At 40.0% G+C, this 26,504-nt stretch overlaps 1 protein-coding gene across 12 annotated transcripts in view; it reads left to right on the top strand.

Annotated features, from left to right (window-relative positions):
• Ralgapa1 (Ral GTPase activating protein catalytic subunit alpha 1) overlaps positions 1-26,504 on the top strand; it is a 216,549-nt gene that overhangs the window by 22,376 nt on the left and 167,669 nt on the right. For all 12 annotated transcript variants that reach the window (XR_013044288.1, XR_013044287.1, XR_013044289.1 and 9 more), the window contains exons 2-7: positions 6,856-6,966; positions 7,630-7,679; positions 11,046-11,103; positions 15,128-15,171; positions 16,229-16,406; positions 20,031-20,146. Coding sequence is in view for 8 of the 12 variants with exons in the window: in XM_076550636.1 (XP_076406751.1) it covers positions 6,856-6,966; positions 7,630-7,679; positions 11,046-11,103; positions 15,128-15,171; positions 16,229-16,406; positions 20,031-20,146 (557 nt within the window). In the remaining 4 variants the exon portion in view is untranslated. The remainder of the gene's footprint in view (positions 1-6,855; positions 6,967-7,629; positions 7,680-11,045; positions 11,104-15,127; positions 15,172-16,228; positions 16,407-20,030; positions 20,147-26,504) is intronic.

The following is a 26,504-nucleotide window of genomic DNA, read 5'->3' on the forward strand; positions in this document are numbered from 1 at the left end:
AACTATCTATGTAGTCAAGGATGTTCCTCCAGCTTTGTGTATATTGGACAACTTTCTACCAACTGAATTGCAGCCCTGCCTTTGTGCTTTTGATAAAGTTCCACTGTGCAGCCCTGGCTGACCAGAACTTGCCATGTAAATTAGGCTAGCCTTGAACTCACACCTCTCTTACCTCCCAAGTGCAGGATGCCACTATGCCTGGCTTTATTTGATTTTAAAAAGTGTGTGTGTGTACATACATGTGTGTGGGTGCCCTCAGAGAGAAGAGGGTGTTGGATCCTTTGGTGCTAGAGTTACAGGTGGTTGTGAGCTACCCAATATGAATGCTGGCAACTGTATTAGTCAGAGTTCTCTAGAAGAACAGAACTGATAAAATGAATGGGTTTTATTAGAGTGGCTCACAGCTGTGGTCTGAGTAGTCCAACATTGGATGTCTACCCACAGAAAGGATCTGGTAGCTAGCCAGGCTAGATGTCTCAGCAAGCCCGATCTGGTGCTGGAGTCCCAGAGGATTCCTAGAGAGTTGCCTGTCTTCAGTCTGTGTTGGAATCTGAAGAAGAAGGTTCTGATACCAGTGAAGGAACGCCTCAGCAACAGGGTAGATGAACCTGCCAGCGAGAGTGAGGGCATTCAGGCAAAACCCACAAGCTTCCTTCTTTCGTGTCCTTTTATGTGGACTGCCACTAGAAGGTGTGGCCTTCCTAACTCATATCTTATAATCAAGAATATCCCTCATACATATGCCCAGCTGCTTGAATTTTAGCAGATTCTAGATATAATCAAGTTGACAAGTAAGGTTAGCCATTCCTGGACCCAAACTCTGGTCCTCTGAAAAAGTAGCAAGTGCTCTTAATCAGTGAGCCCTCTCTCTCACACCCTTTATCCAGCATTTCAGTGTTTACCCTGAGGAGTGGTTTGTGGATAATCCACTCTCTTGCTGGATCTATCCTCATTGTTGTTTGTCTTAAGGAAATCATTTGTAATGTTTACTGCTTTATTATTAGAAGCAGGTTATTTATGTTGCATCTTACAGGCTAATAAATTATACCACTGTTTGAGGAAAGGTTGCTCTAAATGGTAATTACTATTTAGTAGATGGAGGATAATTAAATTGTTGAATTTTTGAATTTTTTTTTCTTTTTTTTTTTTTTTTTTTGGTTTTTCGAGACAGGGTTTCTCTGTGTAGCTTTGCGCCTTTCCTGGAACTCACTTGGTAGCCCAGGCTGGCCTTGAACTCACAGAGATCCGCCTGGCTCTGCCTCCCGAGTGCTGGGATTAAAGACGTGCGCCACCACCGCCCGGCCTGAATTTTTGAATTTTTTTAACATAATTTTTTATTGACTCTTTGGGAGTTTCACATCATGAACTCCAATCCTGCTCACCTCCCAGTCACTCCATATCCACCCTTCACCCTGCAGCATCCTCCTCAAAAGAGCTGCCCCCCCCCAATTAATTAAAAACAAACAAGAAAACAAAAACCATCTTGCTTCTCTGTCTTTCCAACACCTCTTCATTCATCCTTAGTGGCATCGGGAGCTGCAGCGTGTTACACAGTACACCCTTTTGTCCACTCAGCCCCACCCACAAATGCTCATCACAGTGAGTCATTGGTCTGGTTCAAGGCCTCTGGCCTCTGGCACACCATCGTCACAGGACCCTCACCGAAACTCCTACTGGATATCCTGCTGTTGTGTAGAGTCATGGAGATCCTGCAGCTGTTGTTCCGCAGGACCAGTCCTTTCATGCACTCCAGCAGGTCACAGATGGGGTAGATAAGGTGGGCCAACCCAAGGCCCAGGATGAGGGTCTGGGTGATAGCTGAGCCGGTCAGTTCAGGCACTGTGACCGCTCCTCTCAGGCAAAGCACAGAGCCATCTCCCCTAGGCCTCTGCCTCCTGAGTGCAGGTGTGGGGGGAGCAGCACTCTAGTGGGGGTAGGGCCACTCTCCTGCAGCAGTGTCCAACAAAGGGCAGGGCCAGCTGTCCTAAAGCTAGTGAGGGGTGGTGCTGGCTCAGCACTAGGATCTCAACACACATGGTTCCTCCGACCCCCTGAGGTAACACGGGCCATGGACATCATCACAGACCCCAGCTGCAGCAGGACCACAGACCCAGACATGACTGTTGGCAACAGCTCAGGCCCAGACACCACCATGGCCCTGGCAGCAGCAAGGTCCTTGGACACCAACATGGTCTCAGGTAGCTGTCTGGACCCCAGGTATCCAGTGGCAACAGGAGCCACAGATATCAATACAGGTCCTGGCTGTGGTAGGACCACAGGCCCAGACATGGCTCTCAGCTACAACCCAGGACCAGACATCACCAAGGCACCTTGTCACAGTACAGACCACTCAGATCTGTATGGCTCTGGCTGCAGCATGACCCTCTGATTGCCACCTGGTATTTGTATGGCTTTCAGTGGTATCAGGAGCCAGGTGTATCAACCCAGACCTGGCAGCTGTAGGGCTATGGACCCAGACACGGTCCTATGCTCAGGCTCAGATGTCACTATGGCCCCAGAGTGGCAGCACAGGCCATCCCAGATTAGGATGGTCCTGGCGGCAGTGTGGCCCCTGGACACCATCATGGACTCAGGGATACAGGTGTCTGACTAGACCCTGGTCATCTTTGTGGCTTTCAGTGGTTATTGAAGCTGTGGACATCAAAACAGACGCTGGCTGCTGCAGGGCCAGGGACCCAAGTATAGCCCCAGTAGCAGCATCTTCGGACACCAAAATGGCCACAAAATGGCATCCCCATGGCTTTGGTGGTAACATGGGCCATGGACATCATCACAGACCCCAGCTGCAGCAGGACCACAGACCCAGATATGGCCTTAGGCAGCAGCCCAGGCCCAGGTGTCACTCTGGTCCCATGTGGCAAGCAGGTCACCAACACCAGCCCATTCCTTTCAGCCCTTGCTTCTTCAGAACTGCATCTTACCACTGCATAGGAACCATTTCACTTCTCTTTTGCTCTGATTTTACCACCATATATTTGCTTATCATATTGACCCAAGGCACTGGGCGGGCATGTGGATGCTTCAGGCAGGCCGGACCATGAGGACCCAGGCTGCCCCATGGTTGTCTTTCATCCTTCTGAGCCTAATTTTTGATTTTTTTTTTTTAAGATCTTCACGTTTTTTAAAATTCTTTTGTAAAGACTAGCGTGCTCAGTTTCACTGGGTAGGCAGTCTTGAATAATCCATGCAAGGTCTCTTAGTCCAGCTTGGTGAAGCCCATGTCCTTCAAGGACTGACAGAAACACTGACAGCACATGTTGAGCCGTATTTCCAGATAAACGATGGTGGTTAGAGCAGATGTGCTGAGAGCACCCTGGCTGACCTCTGTGGGTGAGTCCAGTAGAGCTAGCTGCTGCTGACCCACCTTCAGACGGCCAAATGGAAAACGGCCCAAGGTTTGATTTTCAACCAGCTTCATTTAGTGAACTTTCAGGGACTCATTTACTACTCAGGCTTTAAAAAGAAAGCCGATGAGTCTGGAGCGATGGCTCAGCACTTAAGAGCATTGACTGCTCTTCTTCCAAAGGTCCTGAGTTCAATTCCCAGCAACCACATGGTGGCTCACAACCATTTGTAATGGCATCTGATGCCCTCTTCTGGCACGCAGACAGATCACTCATATACATAAAATATATAAATCTTAAAAAAAAAAGGAAAGCTGACCTCTGACTTTTAAATTTTTTGTTTACATACATGCTATAGTATTTAAATGTTTTAAAATATGTGAAAGAAGCTGGGCGTTGGTGGCACATGCCTTTAATCCCAGCACTCGGGAGGCAGAGGCAGGTGGATCTTTGTGAGTTCGAGGCCAGCCTGGTCTGCAGAGCAAGATCCAGGAAAGGCACAAAGCTACAAAGAGAAACCCCATCTCAAAAAAAAAAAAAAAAAAAAAAACAAAACAAACAAACAAAATATATGAAAGAGAATAAATGTATTACCAGGTTCTTAAAGGTTATCCTTTTTTTTTTAAAGCCCCAAAGGAACATCTGAAAATTTTAATTTGTGGAAACTAAAGTCTAGAACTATCCTGTTACTTAAATTTAATAGTCCCAAAGGTCTACAAAGCATTCCAAGGCCTGAGTCATTTTCAAATTCAGAAACCTTAATCTGAATTTCTGGTGAAATGTTTATTTAGTTTCTTTGGGAAAATACTGGTTCACAAACACTTTCAAACAGAAATATTTGTGGAGATAGGTAGTATTTTTTAATCAGCCTTTTTTTTTTTTTCTGGTGATAGTGGTGAGTGGGTGGATCATCACCTTGCAGAACACTTCCCTAGATGAAAATGTTAAAGGTTTGTTGAAGTAAGTAAGTCACACTCAGTGCTCCTGAAGACCGTGCAGTGACTGGAGAATATTCCTGGCCACTGGGGCGTGACTCATACTGCACAAAAGGAGCGAGAGCCTTCAACAGAGATGCGGACAAGTTAGTGGGCATTTGAAAAGAATAAAATTTGGTATTATGGTACAGAATTGATTGAATTTTCCTGTAACCTATCTATAAATATCCTTCCTTTTCTATTTTCTTTTCTCTTGAATTGTTCTAGAGAGCTTCTTACTATTTTTTTTTCAGATTTATTTATTTTATATAATGTATGAATGATTTGCCTGCATGCCTGTCTGTGTATTGTGTGTATGCCTAATTCTTGTGGAGGCTAGAAGAGGGTATTGGATCTCCTGGAAGTGGAGTTACAGATGGTTATAAGCCATCATGTGTGGACTAGGAATTGAACTTGGGTCCTCTGCAAATGCACCATGTGCCCTTAATGCTGAGCTATCTCTGTGGGAGGGAGAGAAAGAGGAGGAAGGAAGATTTTAAATCCGTGAAGACCTATTATATTTTATATAGTTTGGCCTTGTTTTTTCCTCTGCCATGTAAACTCTGTGAATTGACTGTCAAACATTTTACCAGAGGTTTTGTTTGCTATTGTGTTTTTAAGAGGGGCTGGAGAGGTAGCTCAATGGTTCTGAGCAAGGACTATTCTTGCAGAGGACCAGAATTCAGTTGCTAGCACCCACATCAGGTGGCTCATAATCATCTGTTAACTCTAGTACCAAAGAATTCAGTGCCCTCTTCTGGTCTTCATAGATAATTACACTCACACGCACATACACACAGATAAACAGGCATACACATTATTTAAGGTAAAAATAAATCTTAAAGTAAAAAAGAAAAACAAACAAATCAGCTTAATTTTGATAGACCCACCTCCCCTGCTCAGTCAAGTCTAGCTGTATAGCCCCAAAACTGGCTTGCGACTTTGTAATCCTCCCATCTTAAACCCCACTGGAATTTCAGGAGTGCGTCACTGTGCCTGGCCTCAGTACTTGTTTATTAGGCTTATCCAAGTGTGCAGCTTCCAGGCTTTGTTGATAGCCATATGGGAAGGAAATTGAGGGACAATATCTCAGCTCCTAATATGTTGGGAAGTCTTTGGTTGAGGCACGTTTGCTTTTGAATTTTTGTTTTGTTTTGTTATTCTCATTTTCTTGTTTCTCTTGGGACATTGTATTTTTAAGCATTTCAGAAAGTTGAGATGTAACTAATGTATTTCCTTCTCATTTCATAGTTCTTCAGTGCATTCAAGAGGAAAATGTTTTTCTTGATCACAGTTGTCTAAAATTCTTATTTTCATATTCTATAAAATATATTTGTATTCTGTGACTACTTTTCTTTGTTATACTCAGGTAATAGGTAGTTTTTATAATGCAGGCTGTAAAGTATAGCTGTTCAGAACATGGACAGCAGCTGCAGTTCATGAAACTTTGAACATAATTCTGTGTTTTGAATTCCCCTATAAGGTCCTTTCGTTTCAATTTCATAATCTAACTTTCTGTTGTGCATAGAATTGTATGTTTTGCTTGTATGCTGTACTGACAAATTCTTGAGAGCAGTCTGTGTTTTGGGTTTTATAATCCTCAAATGCTCATTTACAAAGCCTATTATTAGGTTATTTATTTACTGAATTATCATGAATTATTCTTTTTTTTTCTTTCTTTTTTTGGTTTTTCGAGACTGGGTTTCTCTGTGTAGCTTTGTGCCTTTCCTGGGACTCACTTGGTAGCCCAGGCTGGCCTCGAACTCATAGAGATCCGCCTGCCTCTGCCTCCCGAGTGCTGGGATTAAAGGCGTGCGCCACCACCGCCCGGCTCATGAATTATTCTTACAATAGTTCTTTAACTGTTAGGGGAGATATTAGAAAAACTGAAGCCATGAATTGAAAATAGATCTTATTTTAAAGATTTATTTATTTATGCATTGTATGTATATGGGTATTTTTGTCTGCATGTACATCTACACACCAGAGGAGGGCATCAGATCCTGTAGGGCTACAGTTATAGGTGGTTGTGAGCCACTTTGTAGGTGCTGGGAATTGAAGGACCTCTAGAAGAGCAACCACTGCTCTTAACCACTGAACACTCTCCATCTCCATCCCCAAAGATAGATCTTTGAAGTAGTGATTTTGAGTCAGTCAGTCAGTCAGTCAGTCAGTCAGTCTCTGTGTGTCTTGACATGGTCTCACTATGCTTCTTAGGCTACTTCAGCCTTCAAAGTAGCTCGGATTACAGCTGTGCACCACTGCACCTAATTTGAACATTGATTGCTTTTATAAAACAAAGACTATGGTAACTTAACCAGTTTTTTAAAACTAAAACTGAAATATATAAAGGCAAAAATTGCAAAAATGAAGAAACAGTTATATAAATGTATATATAGAATTTCAAGTGCAGATCTTTGACCTTGAAGGAGATTTAGCACTATGAATGTTTGCTAATCACCATTTAACCTTGATGGAATAGTTGCTAAGAACTGTTTTTTGTTGTTGTTTTTCAGAGAATGCAGAATCTATTGACCTTAAACAGTTTTTTGACCAACATTTTTCACATATATACTATGTGTTTTTTGAAAATTTTGTGACTATTGAAGCTAGTCTTAAACAGAAAGGTAAGATATTAGCATATATTCTGCTGTATGTTTCTAGTAGTCATAAGCATCAACTTAAAAAGAAGAACTGGATTAGAATTTTAGTATTGTTTTATTTTGATACTCTTCTAACAGTATCGTCAGCTGTATTTGAAAGGAAACAAACAGACTCCTCTGACTCTCCTTATTGTTTTGTGAGGGCTCAGAACATTTGCATTTTCCTGGTCTGGTTTCTTCCACCTACCTTCTTTGTTCTGCCCTAGGAATGTTTGAATAGTAATAGGAATAGTGTTTTTCATGTTGAGAGCTCATTTAGAACCCACAATATATGATGATTTGTTATTAGTATAACCTAAATATTATATTATACTAATATAATATTACTTATATTAGTATAACCTAAATTTTTGTGTTTATCCTGGGGATTGAATCCAGCACCTTGTACATGTTAAGTGTGGGCTTCCCAGCCCCCATACCTAGAACCTAAATTTAGAGTAATTATGCTAAAGAATAGAGAGGGCCTATAATACTGTCTGTATAATAAATAGGCCACACTTTAGCATTTCCTAAAAAAAAATCCCTGAAGAAAAGCTCAGGGATTGAAACATTTAAGTTTATTAAGTAGTTATATTTTATACTATAAAATAATATATTTAAAGTGTTTTTCTGTTAAAAATATTTCAGGTCACAAGTCTCAAAGAGAGGAATTGGATGCTATACTTTTTATTTTTGAGGTAAGTGCTGTGAATCATACCTTTTAAACTTTTTCAAAAATAATTCTGGGAACATATGAAGAAATATATCATAGTTAATGAAACACAGTTAATCTGCCAGCTTTTTGCAGAACTTAATTTATAAATTAAAAATGTATCTGAATGAGTTTGTGTTTTTGAGGTACAGTGTATTTTTAGGGACAAATTATGTTTATGCTTTTGACAACACAAAATTAATTTGATAGCATATTTGCAAAATGAAAATTTTTATAGTTTACACAGATTTTTTTTAACCTCTAGAGCCTTGGATATTATATATGAGTAGAGGATTTATCCTTATTTATTTATTTGTTTTGATTTTGTTTTTTTCATAAGACAGGGTCTCTGTAGGTGGTGTTTCTCTGTGTCTCAGCAGCCGCTCCCCAAGTAACCATACAGAGACTTAATATTAATTATAAATGCTTGGCTGATAGCTTAGGCTTATTACTAACTAGCTCTTATAACTTAAATTAACCCATTTCTATTAATCTGTGTGTTGTAACTTCACTATAAAGCTCCTAAATTTAAAATTTTTTTGCTTTCCTACCTATGTCCATTATGGCATCCAAGTACCTCTGGGCTCACATGAATTAATGTAGCATGCCCTATCTTTTCTTTTTCCCTTTCTCCTTTTCTTTCCCCCCTAACTTTTCCTTTTTGTCTTCCCTTCTCCTCGTTCTTCCTTTCCTTTTCCTCCTTTTCTCTTTTCCTACCCTCCCCTCCCTTCTCCAGCCCCCTTTCCTCTTCCTCTTCTCCCTTTTCTTTCCCCCTTCTTTTTGTTTTCTGCTGCTGGGTATTGAACCCAGGACTCAGGTTCAATGAGATTTTTATGAAATCAAAATATTATCCTAGGTTTATTGAAACAGGAAGGGGGAAAAAAATCTATGCTGCAAATGTTAATTGAAATCTCAAGTTTTATCTACAATGCAAAAATTCTAAGAAAAGTAAAAAATCATTTTGAAATATATTAAAATCAATATTTAATAATGAAAGAGAGTCCTGGTTTGCCTTTCTGTTGCTGTGTAGAACATTTTGACCAAGAGCAACTTAGGGAGGAGAAGGTTTATTTCAGCTCTTACTTGCTGCTAACTGTGGGAGGTCAGTGCAGGGACGCAGGGCAGGAACCGGGGACAGGCACTGAGGCAGAGACTGTGGAGGGTGCTGCTGATCGGCTTGCTCCTCACTCATGCTCAGCTGGTTTCCTATGCACTCCAGACCAGCCTGTCTAGTAATGTACTGCCCATAGTGAGCAGGGCCTCCCTACATCAGGCAGCAATTTAGAAAAGGCCCCAAGCTGGTTGTTGTTGGCGCACAACTTTAATCCCAGCACTCGGGAGGCAGAGGTAGGTAGATCTCTGAGTTCAAGGCAGCCTGGTCTACAGATCGAATTTAAGGACAACCAAGACTACACAGAGAAACCCTGTGGGGGTGTGAGGAAAGGCCCCACAAGCATACCCACAGGCCAACCTGATTTATGCAATTCCTCAATTGTGGTTTTTTTCTTTCCAGGTGACTCTAATTTCTGTCAAGTTGACAAAAACAAAACAAAAAACCTAATCAGTACAATCTATTCCTTGTTAACTTGATACACAGCTACATTACTATCAGATACATAACCTTTCCTTTCTTGTTTATTCCCAAGATATGTTAGTATCATAATACAAAATACAGTATAACTTTAAAAGTTCCAGTCTTTAAAAACTGTTAACTCTTTAGAAGTTTAGTGTCCCCTTTAAAAGTTCAAAATCTCTTAGCTGTTAGCTCCTATAAAACAAAACAAAACAAAACCAAGTTCAATATATTTTTTTCCAAGAAGGAAGAACCAGGGCATGGTTATAGTCAAATCTGAACCCAGACCCAGAAGTATAAGGAGCTCAGTGTATGATGTCTGGGACTCACTACTGACTTTTTGGGCTCTAAAGAGCCTTGGGCAGCTTCACTTTTCCAGCTCTGCCATCCACAGCACACATAGCTTGTTTTTGAGGCTCAAGCAAGCTCCACTTCATAGCCGCTGCTTTTCTTGGCAGATGTCCTGTGGTCCTAGCATCTCCCGTATCCTGCAGCCTCTACTCTTAACTGAGGCTCAAACCTTACATTGACCTTTCCTCGTCTCCCTGCAGGGACTCCAACCCTGACAGGATGGCAAGCCTCAGCTTCTCTCCATGACTCCTTCAACTTTGGGGTCCCCACTGAAACTGAGAAGGCTTTACTTTCACTAATGGTTTCTTAGGACTTCTCTGCAGGGACCCTAACCCTGCCACACAGTACTACAAAGCCTTAGTTGCTCTTCATGCTGCCAGGGGAACCTTTATGAACTGTAGGTTTCATTGAGTTGGAGAGCCAGCTCCAGATAGGACCAAACCCAATAGAGAAATTCACCCTTAGAATTCTGTTTCTCTAGAGCCACTCCTAGTACCACAATCTGTATTTGTGAGGCTTCTCTAAAGCAACATGCACACGCACATGCACACACACAGAGATTTATTAGATTGGCTTATGTAATACATTCTGGGTGGTCCCACAGTGGCTGTCTCATACTGGAGAGACTGAGAATCTGCTAGTTACTTAGTCTGTGAACTTGAAGGTCAGCAGACCCAATCTGGCACTGAAGCCTAGAGGATTCCTGGAGGGCTGTTGGTCTTTGGTCTACTTTGGAAGTCAAAAGAAGCCAATTCTAATGTCAGTGAAGGAATGCTGAAGCAGGAGGATGGATAAATTTGCCAGCGAGAATAAGAGCAAGCAGGCAAAAAGCAAAACTTCTTTCATCTACTTTTATCTGATCTGCTACCAAAAGGTGTCATGTAAATTTAGGGCAGGTTGCTGGGCGGTGGTGGCGCACGTCTTTAATCCCAGCACTCGGGAGGCAGAGGCAGGCAGATCTCTGTGATTTCGAGGCCAGCCTGGGCTACCAAGTGAATTCCAGGAAAGGCGCAAAACTACACAGAGAAATCCTGTCTTGAAAAACAAAAAACAAAAAACAAAAACAAACAAAAAAAAATTTAGAGTTGGTCTTCCAGATTCAAGTAAATCCCTCATTTGAGTTCCCAGATGCTTGCATTTTAGTTCATTCCAGATCCATCCAAGTTGACAACCAAGGTAGCCATCAAAAGGAGACCATACTTACTTTTTATCACTGTTAAAGATAAATTCCACTCATTTTTCTCTTCCGAAATTTCTTTAGTATTACTTATTACTTTTTGGGTGGGAAAGTTCAAATATTTTACTAGTTTGTATTTGCTATACTTTAACATAAGAAGCTTTTAATGTGGTCCTCTAATATTTCATGCCTTACAATATATTGACACATTATTTGATTTTACTCTTTATTTTGCTTATATTGATTTTTAGAAAATTTTACAACTTCTTCCAGAAAGAATTCATCAGCGATGGCAATTTCATAGTATTGGTAAGTAATATAAATACACACTTCACATCTGAAATAAACTATATAATGGTATCTCAGTTATTGTTAATGAGTTCATGGTTTGTTTTAGGAAACAGAATATAAGAGGCTAGGGAGATGGCTCAGTAGGTAAAGTGCTTGCTGGACAAGCTGCACCCTGAGTGCTGATCCCCAGCACCCAGATCTAAAAGCTGAGAGTGACTACATCTGTACAGTAACCCCAGTGCCATGTGACCACAGATTCCAGGTTCAGTAAGAGACCCTGTCTCAAAACGTAAGGTGGAAAGCACCAATGTTAACCTCTGGCTTCCACTTTTCACACACATATGCATGTGTACATGTACATACATGAATTTAGGAGGGAACTGGGTATAGGGCCACAGATCTCTAATCCCAGCTACTTAGGATGCTGGGGCCTGAGGATCACAAATGCAGGGCCTGCCTGGGCAAGCAAGACCCCATCTGAAAATGAAAGAGTGAGGAACGAGCTGGGTATAGAATTCAGTGATGGAGTACTGGCCTAGAATGTGTAAGATTCTAAATTTGATCCTTACTCAGTACTATAGAGAGGAAAATACAAGGGCAGATTGAGAGTCTAAGACTAAAATTTAAATGAAGGGCCAAGGGTCAGTAGTAGATGTCATGGTTTGTATGCGAGGACCTGGGTTCAATTTCCTGTAAACACACACAAAAAATGGGCAGAACAGATGAGTTGAGGAAGAGGAGAGAGGGGGAGGAGGAAATCTATTCATGTATATATGTTGATTTGACACACAATATTTTTTTTGTGATCTACCTCTTCCTTTATTCTGAATGCATTAGCAATGATGATGAGTTATTTTAAAAATAGAAGTAGGCTTAGACAAGATAAATATCTTTGTGAATCAGAAATAGGAGAGAAATGCAAATGCCAGAGAGAGAGAGAGAGAGAGAGAGAGAGAGAGAGAGAGAGAGAGAGAGAGAAGAGAGAGAGAGAGAGGGAGAGAGAGAGGGAGAGAGAGAGAGAGAGAGAGAGAGAGAGAGAGAGAGAGAGAGAGAGAGAGAGAGAGAGAAGGGGGGGAGGAAAGAGTATGCTGCAGGTTGCTGTCAGAGAGAATAAGAGAAAACAGACTTTCTGTTTATCAGGAAACAAGCTTAAACAATGAAGTCAGGTTTTGCTACATTCAAATTATAACCACAGGGCTCTTGAGCTGTTATTACAAAGTTGTCATGATTAATAATATTCCACAATTAGGTATAACTTGTGAAAATTCATAAATGGTGATTTTCCTCTGTCACTCAGATGATTCCTACCAGTTGTCAGCTTTTATGAATTGTTAATGAAGGAAACTGTGACTGTAGTTGATTTAAAATAACTTCTTTCAGAGATACAGTTTGCATAGGTAAAATGGATTTGTTGAAGTAAGATTCTGTGGCTTTTAGAAGATAGTTCTCCTAATCCAGTTTTAGGAGACTTCTATCCTCACCTAGTCTTTGAATCCATTTGTTGTCATATGCCAGCCTCAGCTGTGTTGTGAACTCTTGGCCAGCCTGGCCCCAAATCCAAAATTAAAACAACACAACAACAAAGGCAAACACCTCACAAGTTTTGTTTGTTTGTTTGTTTTTTGGTTTTGGTTTTGGTTTTTCAAGACAAGGTTTCTCTGTGTAGCTTTGAGCTTTTCCTGGAACTCACTCTGTAGCCCAGGCTGGCCTCGAACTCACAGAGATCCGCCTGCCTCTGCCTCCTGAGTGCTGGGATTAAAGGCATGCACTACCACCGCCCACAAGTTTTTTGGAAAAATTATTTGTTTTATCTTTGTAATACCAAAGTCAAGGATTTCTTTACATATAGAAAGTACACCTAAAAATAAAAGTATTGGTTCATTGAAATTTACATACACACAACACACACATACAAACACTTGCTTTTTGCTGTTTTTTTTTTAATATTTATTTATTATGTATATAGTATTCTGCCTGCATGTGTCCTTGCAGACCAGAAGAGGGCGGTTGATTGCCACCATGTGAGTGCTGGGAATTGAACTCAGGACCTTTGGAGGACTTCTGGAAGAACAGTCAGTGCTCTTAACCACTGAGCCATTTCCCCAGCCTGCTTTTTGATGTTTTTGATATAGTTTCAAAAGCCTAGACTGTCCTCTTACTGTGTAGCTGAGACTAGCCTCTCCTATCTCTGCCTGAGATAGAGCTGACAGAAAATTAGTAGGCAATATATATATATAAAGAACTCTTTATATTAAACAAAAACAAAAACTTGAGGGCTGGAGAGATGGCTCAGTGGATGAGAAGATGTGCTGCTCTTCTAGAGGACCTGAGTTCAATTCCCAGCACCCACTGCAAGCAGCTCACAGCAGCCTGTGATTCCAGCTCCAAGGAAATCTGATGTCCTCTTTTGGTTGCCAACAGCACCACACACATGGTATTCACTCACACAGACACAAACACATACTTATAACTAAAAACAATACAGATCTTTAACTTAGAAAAGTCTGTCCACTTGAAAATTACAAAAGGACATGACAGGCCAGCAGTGGTGGCACACACCTTTAATCCCAGCCCTCGGGAGGCAGAGGCAGGCAGATCTCTGTGAGTTCGAGGCCAGCCTAGTCTACAGAGCAAGATCCAGGAAAGGCACAAAGCTACAGAGAAACCCTGTCTCGGAGGAAAAAGAAAAATTGTTAAAAAAAAAAAAAAATTCCCTTTTGGCCTGGCGGTGGTGGCACACGCCTGTGATCCCAGCCCGCTTTTTGATAGGAGGCAGAGACAGACGGATCTCTGTGAGTTCGAGGCCAGCCTACAGAGCTAGTCTAGGACAGGCTCCAAAGCTACAGAGAAACCCTGTCTCGAAAAACCAAAAGGAAAAAAAAAAAAAAGGACATGACAAACAATTGAATAAAATTTGAATGGAGAAACAAAAGGTCATTCTTTGTCACTAGAAAACATCAAATGGAAACATTTAAACTTGACACTAATTAGATTATCAAATTTTAGAGTTTGTTATTGGGTTGTGTGCTGCCATCATATACCAGAGCACTGTTACGCACTACATTGCTTGGTATTGTTAATTATCATTATATTTTAAAATTTCTTAATATTTGGTAAAGCTGAAAGTGAGTGCTTCCTTTGCAATTTATATATCCTAAGAAAAGTCATATATATAGCAGATAATCATGGATAATAACATTTATTATAGTACTCTTGATAGTGGCAAAAATTTGGAAATAAGCCAAATGTCTTTATATAAAGAAGATATATTTTTGGTATATTTGTATAATGATAAAGTATTAAAGTAGTTAAAATGAATTATCTAGAGCTACATAGACCAGTATAGATAAATTTGAAAAGCTAATATTAGATATGAAAAGCAGTAACATAAATGAATTGCTGTCTATGATACCCTTTATATAAGGTTTTAAGCAATTGATCCCAAGAAATGAATGTATTTATAAGTAAGTAGTAATATAAAAATATTTTTGAAGTGATAATTCTAAAATGTATATAATGTTTTCCTCTAGAGAAGAAAGGAAGGAAATGATTTAAGCTTCAATGTGCCATTGATTTAGGCCTCAATAAGTGTTTAAATCCTAACAAACATAATATGTATTTAGATTTGTTCACAGTGAATGATGTGCTTCTGGATGTTATAGTAATGAAAATTATTAGGAAATAGTGGAATTAATCAATATTATTTTGTTTAATTAAAACCTTTTTTACAGTAGCTTTTTGTATTAGTGGTAAAATACTTATATTTTCAGTGTAAATAAGAGATGTAATAGATTGTTGTGTTAAGCACAATTTTGGGACCAAATTTTGTCAATAAATAAATCATGTTTAACTGTGTTGAAAGGTGACTTTTTTATATGCCCCTCTGACCTCACTTTTGATCAAAGGGTTACCAAGGTCACCAAGAACAATTTAGAGATTGCCAAGGACTTGTTTAAAAGTAATTTCAAGTCTGACCGAGAACTCTGACATATATAAATAGAGAAGAAGATAGTGATAATTAAAACCGTGTTTTTCTTTTCAGGTTTGATTTTAAAGAAACTACTCCACACAGGAAACTCCTTAAAGGTAAAATATAATTATTTTTTTTCTATAACTTAGAAAAAAAAACTGAGCAAAGGGCTTGGGTGGGTTAAAGTGTTTGTTAAATGTGTATAGGGCCCTGAGTTGGTCCCCAGTACTGCATAAAGTAGGTGTAATGGTGCCCACCTGGAATCCCAGCAGGAAGAGGTGGCAGCAGGTAGATCAGCTACACAGCAAGTTTGAGACCAGCCTGGTCTGCCCTGAGACCTTGTCTCAAACAAAACACACCAGACCAGTAAAACGTCCAGACCACTTATACTCTCCCACCTTGACTTTTTCCTGAAGCTTGTTGAACTGATTGTCTTCAATTCATTTGAGAAAAGCCATTTAGAAGAATTCAGTGCCTGTCAGAGAGGGAGTTGTCCTTTTTCTCCCTTCTGTTCTCTTTCTGGGAGAGCATTCATTTATTGGGTCAAGTATTTGTAGTCTTTCATGTGTGGGGATCAGTGTAGGTTGTTGGGCACAGTGGTTATTCCGGAGTTCCAGAAATAGTTGTTTAAATAAATTCACTTTTATGATTTGAATAACTCTAAAACTTTTAAGAGATGCAAGCATGGATTAGTTGTTCACCAGCGTCCCTGTGACCCTTCCTACTTTACTAAGCCCATCTGTCCTGCACTTTTTCTCTTTGGATTAGATTGGTGGTGATGGGTGGTAGGGAAGCAGAGAGATAAGGAAATTGTCATCTGATTTTTTTTATTTTTTATTTTTTGCAATCGGAAATTACTACGTTAAATAGTTTATTCTTAGGAGCCCATCAAGTATGCCTGTTTTTTCTCCCCAGTGTTATGGATTGAACCCAGGGCCTTGCATGTACTATCACTGAGCAATATCCTTAGCCCAAGTTTATTCTTACAAATCTATGAATTTGAATTTTAAAATAATGGGAGTTGCATAGATGTCCTGGGTATATCTGTCTTCACTCTCCATCGTATCTTTCTCTTTCTTCAACAAAATATCTTTCTAAAGAACTGTGTTCTAAGGAGCAAGAAAGCATGTCCATTAATTAAGAAATACTGTATTTCCTTTCATTTTATTTTAGATTAGACGGGAAGGTGTTCGTCTCTTCTTGTTATGGTTGCAAGCTCTTCAGGATAACTGTAGCAAAGAACAGCTCTGGATGTTTTCATGCTTGATCCCTGGATTTTCAGCACCACAATCTGAATATGGACCTCGAACTTTAGATAATCTTATTAATCCTCCACTCAACCTTCAAGAAAGTAAGATTGATGAGATGTTATCTGTCAGTATGTTTCCTGTAGATTTTCTTGTAAATATGTGTTTGTGTATATGCATTTTTGTGTGTGCACAAATGTGCTTGTAGTTTATATGCATGTGTGCAGGTATGCTTGTCCATGTGGAGGCCAGACACTGACAGCTAGATATCTTCCTCAGTCGCTTCTCCATATTATTGTCATTTTTGAGTCTAAGTCCCATACTAAGTCTGAAATTTACTGTTCCAACTGGACTAGCTAGCAAGCAATCCCCCAACCCCTGCAATTTACTGGTTTTTGCCCCATAGCACTGGGGTTACAGGCCTTCAAGACCATCCCAATCTTTTTTTTAATGTGGGTGCTGGTGATCTGATCTCAGATACTCATATTTGTTTAGTAGACACTTTACTCACTGACCATCTCTACAGCCCTCTCTGTAGTTTGTTTTTAATGTCAAATGTCCATGCAGTTATCACATGGTATTCTGAGGCAGTGTTTGTGAAGGTAGGTTTAATATTACTTTAGCTTGGTGGGGCCTGCGGGTTAAGACAGCTGTTGGAAATGTAATTTGCCACTTAGTTTCCAAGAGGAAGCACACCGCATGCCACAGGCCTGTGTAGACAGTGTGTGTGCAGCTCTCTCTGTGTGAGTGATCAGGGTTAGTCAGAAGACAGGGAGCAGAAGTTGATATGTTATTATGGGCAGGAGCTTTTATTGTGGTTTCACGGGAAGGAAGTAGCAAGTCAGTGAGAGCAAGTAAAAACCAGCTAGTGTAAATAAATGATTTCAGTGGCTTCTGGTACAAAAAGGTGGTCCCTAGTGGTCTGGTCCTGGGCTCTGAAGTGATCAAGACAGGAAAATAGTACCTTTGGTTCAGAGTGTAGAGGACGTTATGAGGGTGTGGACTTCAGACAGAGTGGTTTGTATATGAGAGTCATTATTAGCAGGTTAGTCAATTACTACCTGTAGGAATTGGCCAGCCCTGGTAAGGACATTATCTCTGGTAGCCAAGTCCCAGATATCAGAGCATGTAAACCGTATTAGGGTTAACATGGACCATTTCACATCATGTTTTGTGTTTTTTTGAGACAGAGTCTCATATACCTCAGGCTGACCTTGAGTTTACTATGTAATAAAAGATGACCTTTAACACAAGATCCTCTTGCTGGGAGGTATCGGACACTACTCCTAGTTTTAATTTATAATTTCTTGTGTATCGTTTTGTATGCTGGAATTAGTTTACATGTATGCAGAAATAAAAGTGTGTTTCTTTTTATGCAGTAAGTGACTATAAAATGCTGCATATAAAATTTTATGAATCTAAAGTTGCATTTTTATTTTAAATTTAACTTGTAATTTTAGAAATGTTATTTAACTGTTTTTTCACTAGTGAATCTTTGTCTTTTTTAGCCCTAAGATTTTCTAATGTTATTTTTCTTTACTTTTTAGTTTTCTCCTTGTATTATTCTGCTTAAATATCAAAGTTATTTTTCTTTTTGCTGAATATGTTCTTCTTTTACTAGTAAGCATTTGTGATATAGAGTGCTGTATTAGTTGACTAGGGCTGCAGTAACAAAACACCCCAGACTAAGTGGCTTCATGGCGAGTGTGTTTGCTGGGGGCGGGGGGGAGTGCACAAGTAGAGCTGGCAGTCCATTTGTGGTGAGCCTTTCCTCAGCTCGCATACAGCACCTCCTCGGTGTGCGCACAGGAGTGTTTTCCTCCTTAGTGCATTTGCATGCTGTGCACCAGAGCAAACGCTCTGGTGTTTCTTCTCTCCTTATATCCAGTTCCATACATTTAGGGCTGAACCCTAATAACCTCATTATAACCCTACGTGCTCACTGTTTAGATACAGTCACATTGAGGTTTCATGTTCCAGCGTATGAGTTTTGGGGGTACACAGTTCAGTCCATAACTTGTACTCTATTGGATGTTTCATTTATTATAATATATATTTCTATAAATTACAGATTTTTATAGCAAAGCAAACTATACCTGTACCATGAAATTTTAAAAACAAAAACAATCTTGCATAAAATCTATAAATATACCAGCTTAAGCAGACTACTTACATCTGCTTATTTACATGCATGTCATCCTGAAGTATTCAACTAATGTTTCATGAGCACTTTTCCTTTTGGTTCACTGCCATCATCCCATCTGTAGCTTTCCTTCCATCTCTATTTTTTTTTTTTTTTTTTTTGGTTTTTCGAGACAGGGTTTCTCTGTATAGCTTTGCACCTTTCCTGGAACTCACTTGGTAGCCCAGGCTGGCCTCGAACTCACAGAGATCCGCCTGCCTCTGCCTCCCTAGTGCTGGGATTAAAGGCGTGCGCCACCACCGCCCGGCATCCATCTCTATTTTTATAGCTAAATTTCTTTTTCTTTTTTTCCCCCGGAGCTAAGGACTGAACCCAGGACCTTGTGCTTGCTAGGCAAGTGCTCTACCACTGAGCTAAATCCCCAACCCCTTCTTTCTTTCTTTCTTTCTTTCTTTCTTTCTTTCTTTCTTTCTTTCTTTCTTTCTTTCTTTCTTTCTTTCTTTCTTTCTTTCTTTCTTTCTTTCTTTCTTTCTTTCTTTCTTTCTTCTTTCTTTTGGCTTAGTTTCAAATGCATTTTGACCAACTCTTTTGCATTCTCTTTCTGAGAACAAAATTTAAACTTTCCTTTATTTTTTTCTTTATGTGTATATATGTTTGCCACATGCATGCAGGTTTCCACAGGAGGCTAGAAAAATCTCAGATCTTCTGGAACTGGAGTTTCCAGTGGTTTGTGAGCCAGCTGCTATGGGTACTGGGAACTGAACCTGGGGCAAACAAGAGCAGTACACACTCTGAAGTGCTGAGCCCTCTCTCCAGCCCCAAGAATAGAAGTTTTGCTGTTTACTTTACAGGGCATAGAAAAGACAAACTACCTGTACATTCTTCTATAGCTCAGAAGTCCTTGGATCTTAGATGGGGGTCTATAGCTTTGCAAAGTAAAGCACTTGTACTAGTCTGTGAGGACAGGGTGCAAATGATAAAAGGTTGTGTTTTTAAATACTAAGTTTTTAAAATGGGTGTTAGACATATACTGTGTATTATTTTAGAATCGAAAAAATACCTTTGCTGTGGGCTTACTAACTTGGGCAGTCCAACCAGTTACTGATTATTCTATTTAGGAAATTTGAGATCATTTTGCTAACTGGGTTGATTTTGTTTGTTTGCATCAGCATTCATTATAGTGAATTAATATCTGAAAAGTAAAACACAGACTTCTCATGTATAATCAGGATGTTAATTTGATGAATAAGAACCTTGCATTATGTTTCTCATCATATTGTGGCATTTTGTAATGGACACTCCAATGTGAATCTTCTCTAGTGAGGGCCATGTGCCCTCAGTCACTACATACCAGCTCATCCCTGTTCCATTTCTTCTCAGTCAAGGAGTCACAAAAAAGCCAGTTTTGAAGTTTACAATAATTATGGACTGTCAGGATTATCTACAGATTTATTTCAACATGTAATTTTTAGAAAAATTTAAAAGCAGTTTTCATTGCTTATTTGTTCTGCTAAATTTTATTTGGTCACATTTTTGTATAATGGAGCTTGTCTTATGATTACATGATTCTCTTGTCTTCGGATAGCTCAAGTAACTATAGAGGAAGTCACCCCTCTTGTTCCCCCGCAGTCAGGAGATAAAGGACAAGAAGACCTCACAAGCTATTTTCTTGAAGCACTTTTAAAATACATAGTAATTCAGGTATGTTATCGTCTTCCCATTGTGTGCACACGCGCTTTTCTTTGTGCTCACTTGCATGTACACCCAGAACCTCCTGGTGTCCTCTCTCTTCTGTGTCTTCTCCTTATGAAAAGATGCTCTCCCTTGCTGTGCTGCTGGGTAATCTCCCTGTCTCTTACCATTGCTTTGTTATAGTAGATATTTGCTTATTTTCTTGAGGAGTGGCAAAAAATTTAATTTTGAAAATATATGTTACTATCATTTCCTCAAATAAAAATCATGAGAAGATTATGAAACTCTCAGAGAACTTGTATTTGTTCCCTTCCTGTTGCTGTGATAAAACATCATGACAAGACAACGTACAGAAGAGTTTTTTGAGCTGCCCGTTCAGGAGGGGAGGCATGACAACAGAAGCCGGAAGCTGAGGGCTCCCATCATTTACCCTGAGCACGAAGCCGAGAGAACGAACTGGAACTGACTCAAGTCTTTAAATTCCCAAAGCCTGCCTCCGGTGACATGCTTCCTCCAACAAGGCCTCACCTTCCAGACACCATCACCAAGTGGGGACGATGTGTTCAAATTACATGAGTCTACTGGGGACATTCTTATTCAAACCGCCATAGAACTGAAGAGAGAAATGTGTATGAAGTACTCTGTGTGTGTGTGTGTGTACACATGTGCACATATGTACATGTACATGCACATCTGTGAGTGGAGGCCAGAGATTGCCATCAGTTGTCTTCTTCAGTTCCTTCTCCACCTTTTTTTTTTTTTTTTTTTTTTTTTTTTTTTTTTTTTTTTTTTTTTTTTTTTTTTTTTGAGGTAGGATCTGTCGGTCTGTCATTGAACCTCATCAGTTCATCCAAATTGGCTAGTCACTGAGTTTTTGGGGATCTACTTACCTGATTCTCTTTATCCTACCATAGATGCAAGCCACGGTGTGTGGTTTTTCCTTGGGTACCTAGGATCCAAATTGAGGTCCTCATGCTTACACAGCAGGCACTTTACCTCCTGGGCCACCTTCCCAGCCCCATGAAGTAGAGTCTTTCATTTATGTTTTGAGACAGGGTCTTACTGTGTATCTCTGGCCAAACTGGAACTTGCTATGTAGCTCTGGCTGACCTGGTAGTCATAGAGATCTGCCTGCCTCTGCCTCTTGGGTGCTGGGTTTGCAGGAGTGTACCACCACCCTATCAGGAAGTAGACTCTAGATGTGTAGAACCTTCTTGTATGGGCCAGTTGGACTTACTTTGTAATCCCTTCATTGTAACCAACAGCTCTGGTACTTAAGGGAAATACATAGCTGTTTGATTTAGGATCAGTCTCTCAAGATGTCACAGGAGGGTGACTGACAGGATGGGGATTGGGGAAAACTAATTTACACTTAAACATTTCAACAATAAGGTAACCTATTCATCTAGATGTGAAACATGCGTGTTCTGTTTGATGAAAACACCGTTTCACATACTTACACTTTTTATAATTATTCAAATACAAAAGTTCTTTTACCTGAGAAACAAACACTATACTGTTAATGTGGATCCTGAGCCAGATTATCAGGGTTTGAATCCTGATTATACTTTTGACTAGTAGTATAGCCTTTGTCAAATTGCCTAACCATTCAGCATTTCGGTTTCCTCATTTACAGAACACTGTTCCATTTGAACCTTCAACAGTGCAGAGTGAAAAAGAGTCAGAACATACAGGGAGTGTTCTGTAATGGCCTTTGTTACTGGGTTAGGCTTCATTTGAATTTTTTAAACTGCCTTATAGGCTAATTGAGATGTAATTACTTACACAATGAATTTTGACGATAGGTTTTTGTCACTTGCTGGAATCTTTCTTTTCTTCTCTTCTTTTTCTCACCCTCGCTCCCTTCCTTTTGTAGCCTCGTGCGAGCTTGGAACTACCTATATAGCCCATCCTAGGCTAGCATCAAATCATAGTCCCCCAACTCAGCCTCTGAAATGCTGAGATTGTAGGTCAGTCATGATTTATTGAATCTTGTAACGTGACACCATCACACATTCAGCCTTTGAAGTTTTCTTTAATTCCTGTATAATGCATCTTTGCAACCCTCTCTAAGCAATAATTAATGTGATTTTCATCGTACTTCTTATACATTGAATCATACATACTCATTTTTATTCTGGTGTTCTTTCTCAGCATAATTATTTGGGGGAGTCATCTTGTATGGATCAATACTTTATTTTAATTTTTTAAAAAATTAAATTTATTTTTTGAAAATTTTCATACATGTATGTATTATATTTTGCTCATAACCACCCCCTTCCCACTCTCCTCAGGACCCTCTTACCTGTCTCCCTCCTGATTCTTCTTCTTTTTCCTCTTCTTTCTTTTTCATCATCATCTTCCTGACTCCAGTTAGTGTGGATGTGCATGGGTGTGGAGCTGTCTGCTGTGGCAACCTACTAGAAGCCACATTCCCAAAGAAAACTGACACTCCCTTCCTCAGCAGTCATCAGCTGCCTGTAGCTCCTCTGGGAGAACTGGTCCTTGACAGCCTGTCTCTCACCCATGCTGGAATTTTGACTGGCTTGGTCTTGTGCAGGCAGCCACAGCTACTGTGAGTTGATTTGTGCAACAGCCCGTTTGCACAGAAGATTTCACAACTTTCATTGTGGAATGTTAGTTGAAGATGTGTTACACTTGTTTATGCTGTGGAACATTTGTTTAATGATGCAAAGATGTGCTGCATTCTTTTATGTTGCATTTGTTTAACTCTGTGAAGCTGTGTTACTGTGCCTGCCCAAAACACCTGATTGGTCTAATAAAGAACTGAACGGCCAATATCTAGGAAGGAGAAAAGATGGGCAGCACTGGCATGCGGAGAGAATCAACAGGAGGAGAAATCTAGGCTCAAGAGAAGAAGCGAGGAATGAGAAAAGGAGGAGAGGAGGATACCAGGGGCCAGCCACACAACCACACAGCCAGCCACAGAGTAAGAAGGAAAGATGTATAGATAAAGAAGGGTAAAAAGCCCAGAGACAAAATGTAGTTAAAAAGAAACATGATAATTTAAGTTACAAAATCTGGCTAGAAACAAGCTGAGCTAAGGCCAGTTATTCATAAGTTAGAATAAGTATCTCCATGTATTTATTTGGAAGCTTGGTGGGTGGCAGACCCCCAAAGAGAGAGAGAAAAAAAACAACTAAAAAAAGAAACTACACACTTTCCTTCCTCATCCTCTGACTTTTACATTCCTCCCATCTGCTTTTCTATGATGGTCTGTAAGCGCTGGGTGGGATATATTTTGATCCGTTTGTGGTTGAGCATTCACAGTCACTTCTTACCACTTCTTTGACCAGTTTCTATAAAGGAGCTTCTGTATTAACCATTACTCACTTCAAGGAAAAGCTTTTCTGACCATGATTCAGAAGAGAACAAATTTATGGATGTAAGCACTAGTATTTAGAAAACAGTTAGACTACATGACTATTTAGCAAAACATCACCAGCAGTTTCCTCGCTAGGGCCTATGATCTTTCCAGCCAAGGGATTTTGACCAGGCTTACAGTACTAGACATGAAATTCCTCCTGTGAAGCAGGCCTCTGATCCAATCAGAAAGTAGTTGTTTACCCTACAACATCATGCCCATTATTTACATCAGTGGGTATAACTTGCCTGGCAGCTCAATATTGTAATGTTCAGGGTCCAGTCCTAGATAAGACCATTGGTGTCTTTTTTCCCCCAGTAGCCTTCATAGTACCTTCCAGAAATATGTTAGCTAGACTATAAGAGAAAGTTTTCTGACCAGTTTGAGACTGATCTCTCTATGACCTGTAATCAAAGTGGGTGGTGTCTTCAGCAATAGGGTCTTACCATTTTCCTTTTCTCTTCCTTCCTTCCTTCCTTCCTTCCTTCCTTCCTTCCTTCCTTCCTTCCTTCCTTCCTTCCTTCCTTCCTCCCTCCCTCCCTCCCTCCCTCCCTCCCTCCCTCCCTCTCTCTTTCTCTTCCTTCCTTCCTTCCTTCTTTCTTTCCTTTCCTTTCCTTTCCTTTCCTTTCCTTTCCTTTCCTTTCCTTTCCTTTCCTTTCCTTTCCTTTCCTTTCCTTTCCTTTCCTTTCCTTTCCTTTCCTTTCCTTTCCTTTTCTTTCCTTTCCTTTCCTTTCCTTTCCTTTTTTCCTTCCTTCCTTCCTTCCTTCCTTCCTTCCTTCCTTCCTTCCTTCCTTCCTTCCTTCCTTCCTTCCTTCCTTCCTTCCTTCCTTCCTTCCTTCCTTCCTTTCTTTCTTTCTTTCTTTCTTTCTTTCTTTCTCTTTTTTTTTTTTTTCCCGAGACAGGGTTTCTCTGTGTAGTTTTGGTGCCTGTCCTGGATCTCACTCTGTAGACCAGGCTGACCTTGAACTCACAGAGATCCGCCTGGCTCTGCCTTCTGAGTGCTGGGATTAAAGGCATGTGCCACCACCACCTGGCCCCATTTTCATTTTCTTGTTGAGTAGATTTTATTGTATAGGTATACCACAGTTACTCTATAATGTTGGTGGGCATTTGGGCATTGAACTCAGATCAGTGGGCTTATGTGGAAAGACTTTTATCCTGAATCATTTCACCTGCCCTCCTTTCTTTGGAAGAAGAGATACTTTTTAATTTGATGAAGTCCAAGAAATCAAGTTTTTTGTCTTTTGTTTTTTTTCTTTTATGAATCAGACTTTTGATGCTGCTTTCAAGGAGAAAAAAGATTTTACTGGGAGTAATGGCATTCTCCTTTAATCCCAACAGTGGGAATAGCAACAGGTAGATCTCTTAAGAATTGAATGCTAGCCTGGTCTACATAGTGAGTTCCTGGCCAACCAAGACTCAGGTCTCAGTTTCTCTCTTTTGACCAGTCAGAGCAACACGTTTTCACAGCATACAGAACAGCCCACTGTTCGTTCTCTCTCTCTCTCTCTCTCTCTCTCTCTCTCTCTCTCTCTCTCTCTCTCTCTCTCTCTCTCTCTCTCACACACACACACACACACACACACACACACACACACACACACCCTAGAGAATAAAAGAAGAAAAAAATCTTTTCTACTTCAGTGTCTGGAAGATATTCTCCTGTTTGAGTCTTAGAATTTAATGATGTTTTGAGCTCTCTGGGACTTCTTGAGTGACTTTGTATGTATCTATAGTGTAGCTCTTGATGCTTTATTAAGGTGGTATCTGCCAGGCTTTTCAAATGTGGTAATACTATTAATACTATTTTTCTTTTTATAATCAGTCAATATTTGGGGGAAACCCATTATATTTATGTAACCTCCCCTTCAAAATTTTACTCAGAGTTTTAGTATCTATTGAAGACTTCTGGCTGAATTTCCCCCCCTTAGACAGGGTTTCTCTGTGTAACAGCCCTGGCTATCCCAGAACTAGCTCTGTAGATCAGGCTGGCCTCGAACTCACAGAGATCCACCTGCCTTTACCTCTGGAGTGCTGGAATGAAAGGCTGTGCACCACCACCTCCCAGCCATTTGGCTGAATTTTTACTGTGTGGTTGCCAACTAATAATTGTTTGAAGATGGCTTCATCGAGCTGTCATGTTCATGCAGTCTAGCTGTCACATAGAATGTGCAGTTTAGTGGGTGTTTTTAAGAACTCGGCTGCTGTCATTACATATAATTTTGAAATATTTTAATTTCCTCCCATAAAAATCCCAAGCCTATTAAGAGTCCTCTTACTCCAGTATCACTCCATCTCCTGCCCCTAGGGAAACACTAATCTATATTTGCTTATCTTAACATTTCAAATAAATGAATTCGTTTAGTGAAGTCAAAATGGACTCACACAGTGTATTCTTTTTTGACTGGCTTCTTTTACTTAGGAAATGCTTTACAAATTCATTCATATTTTAGCATAATAAGTTCTTTCTTTTTATTAATTAACTGTGTATATGCCAAAGTATATCCCTTGGGACATTTGAATTTTTCCTCTTCTTAGCCAACATTGAAAAATAATCCGGTCATGGCACCTACATCCATGTAGGCCAGGAATTAATCTACAAAGGCTTTCTCCCTTGCCTGTTTATTTACTCATATAATTATATATCTCAACATAGGTTGATGGGTTCTTGTGACTTCCAAGATGATATGTATGCGTTTTATGTTGTCTCTAATAAAGTTCTCTTAACAACTTGTTACGGTTTTATTTATTTCATTGGAGGGAGGCCAGAGGTGTCCATGATGCAGAGGTAGGGTCAGAGAGCAGCCTGAGGAGCTGATTCTTGGATTCTACTGTGTGTCCCGGAGGATTGAACCTAGGTGGTCAGCGTGGTGGAAGTACCTTTGCTCGCTGAGCCATCTTGCTGTTCCTTAATGTAATTCTTTTTGTTGTTGTTGTTGATTGTTTTTTTTGTTTTTAAATTTATTTTATTTTTTTATTATT

This window comes from Peromyscus maniculatus, chromosome 14 (assembly GCF_049852395.1).
Source record: "Peromyscus maniculatus bairdii isolate BWxNUB_F1_BW_parent chromosome 14, HU_Pman_BW_mat_3.1, whole genome shotgun sequence".
Taxonomy (NCBI): domain Eukaryota; kingdom Metazoa; phylum Chordata; class Mammalia; order Rodentia; family Cricetidae; genus Peromyscus; species Peromyscus maniculatus.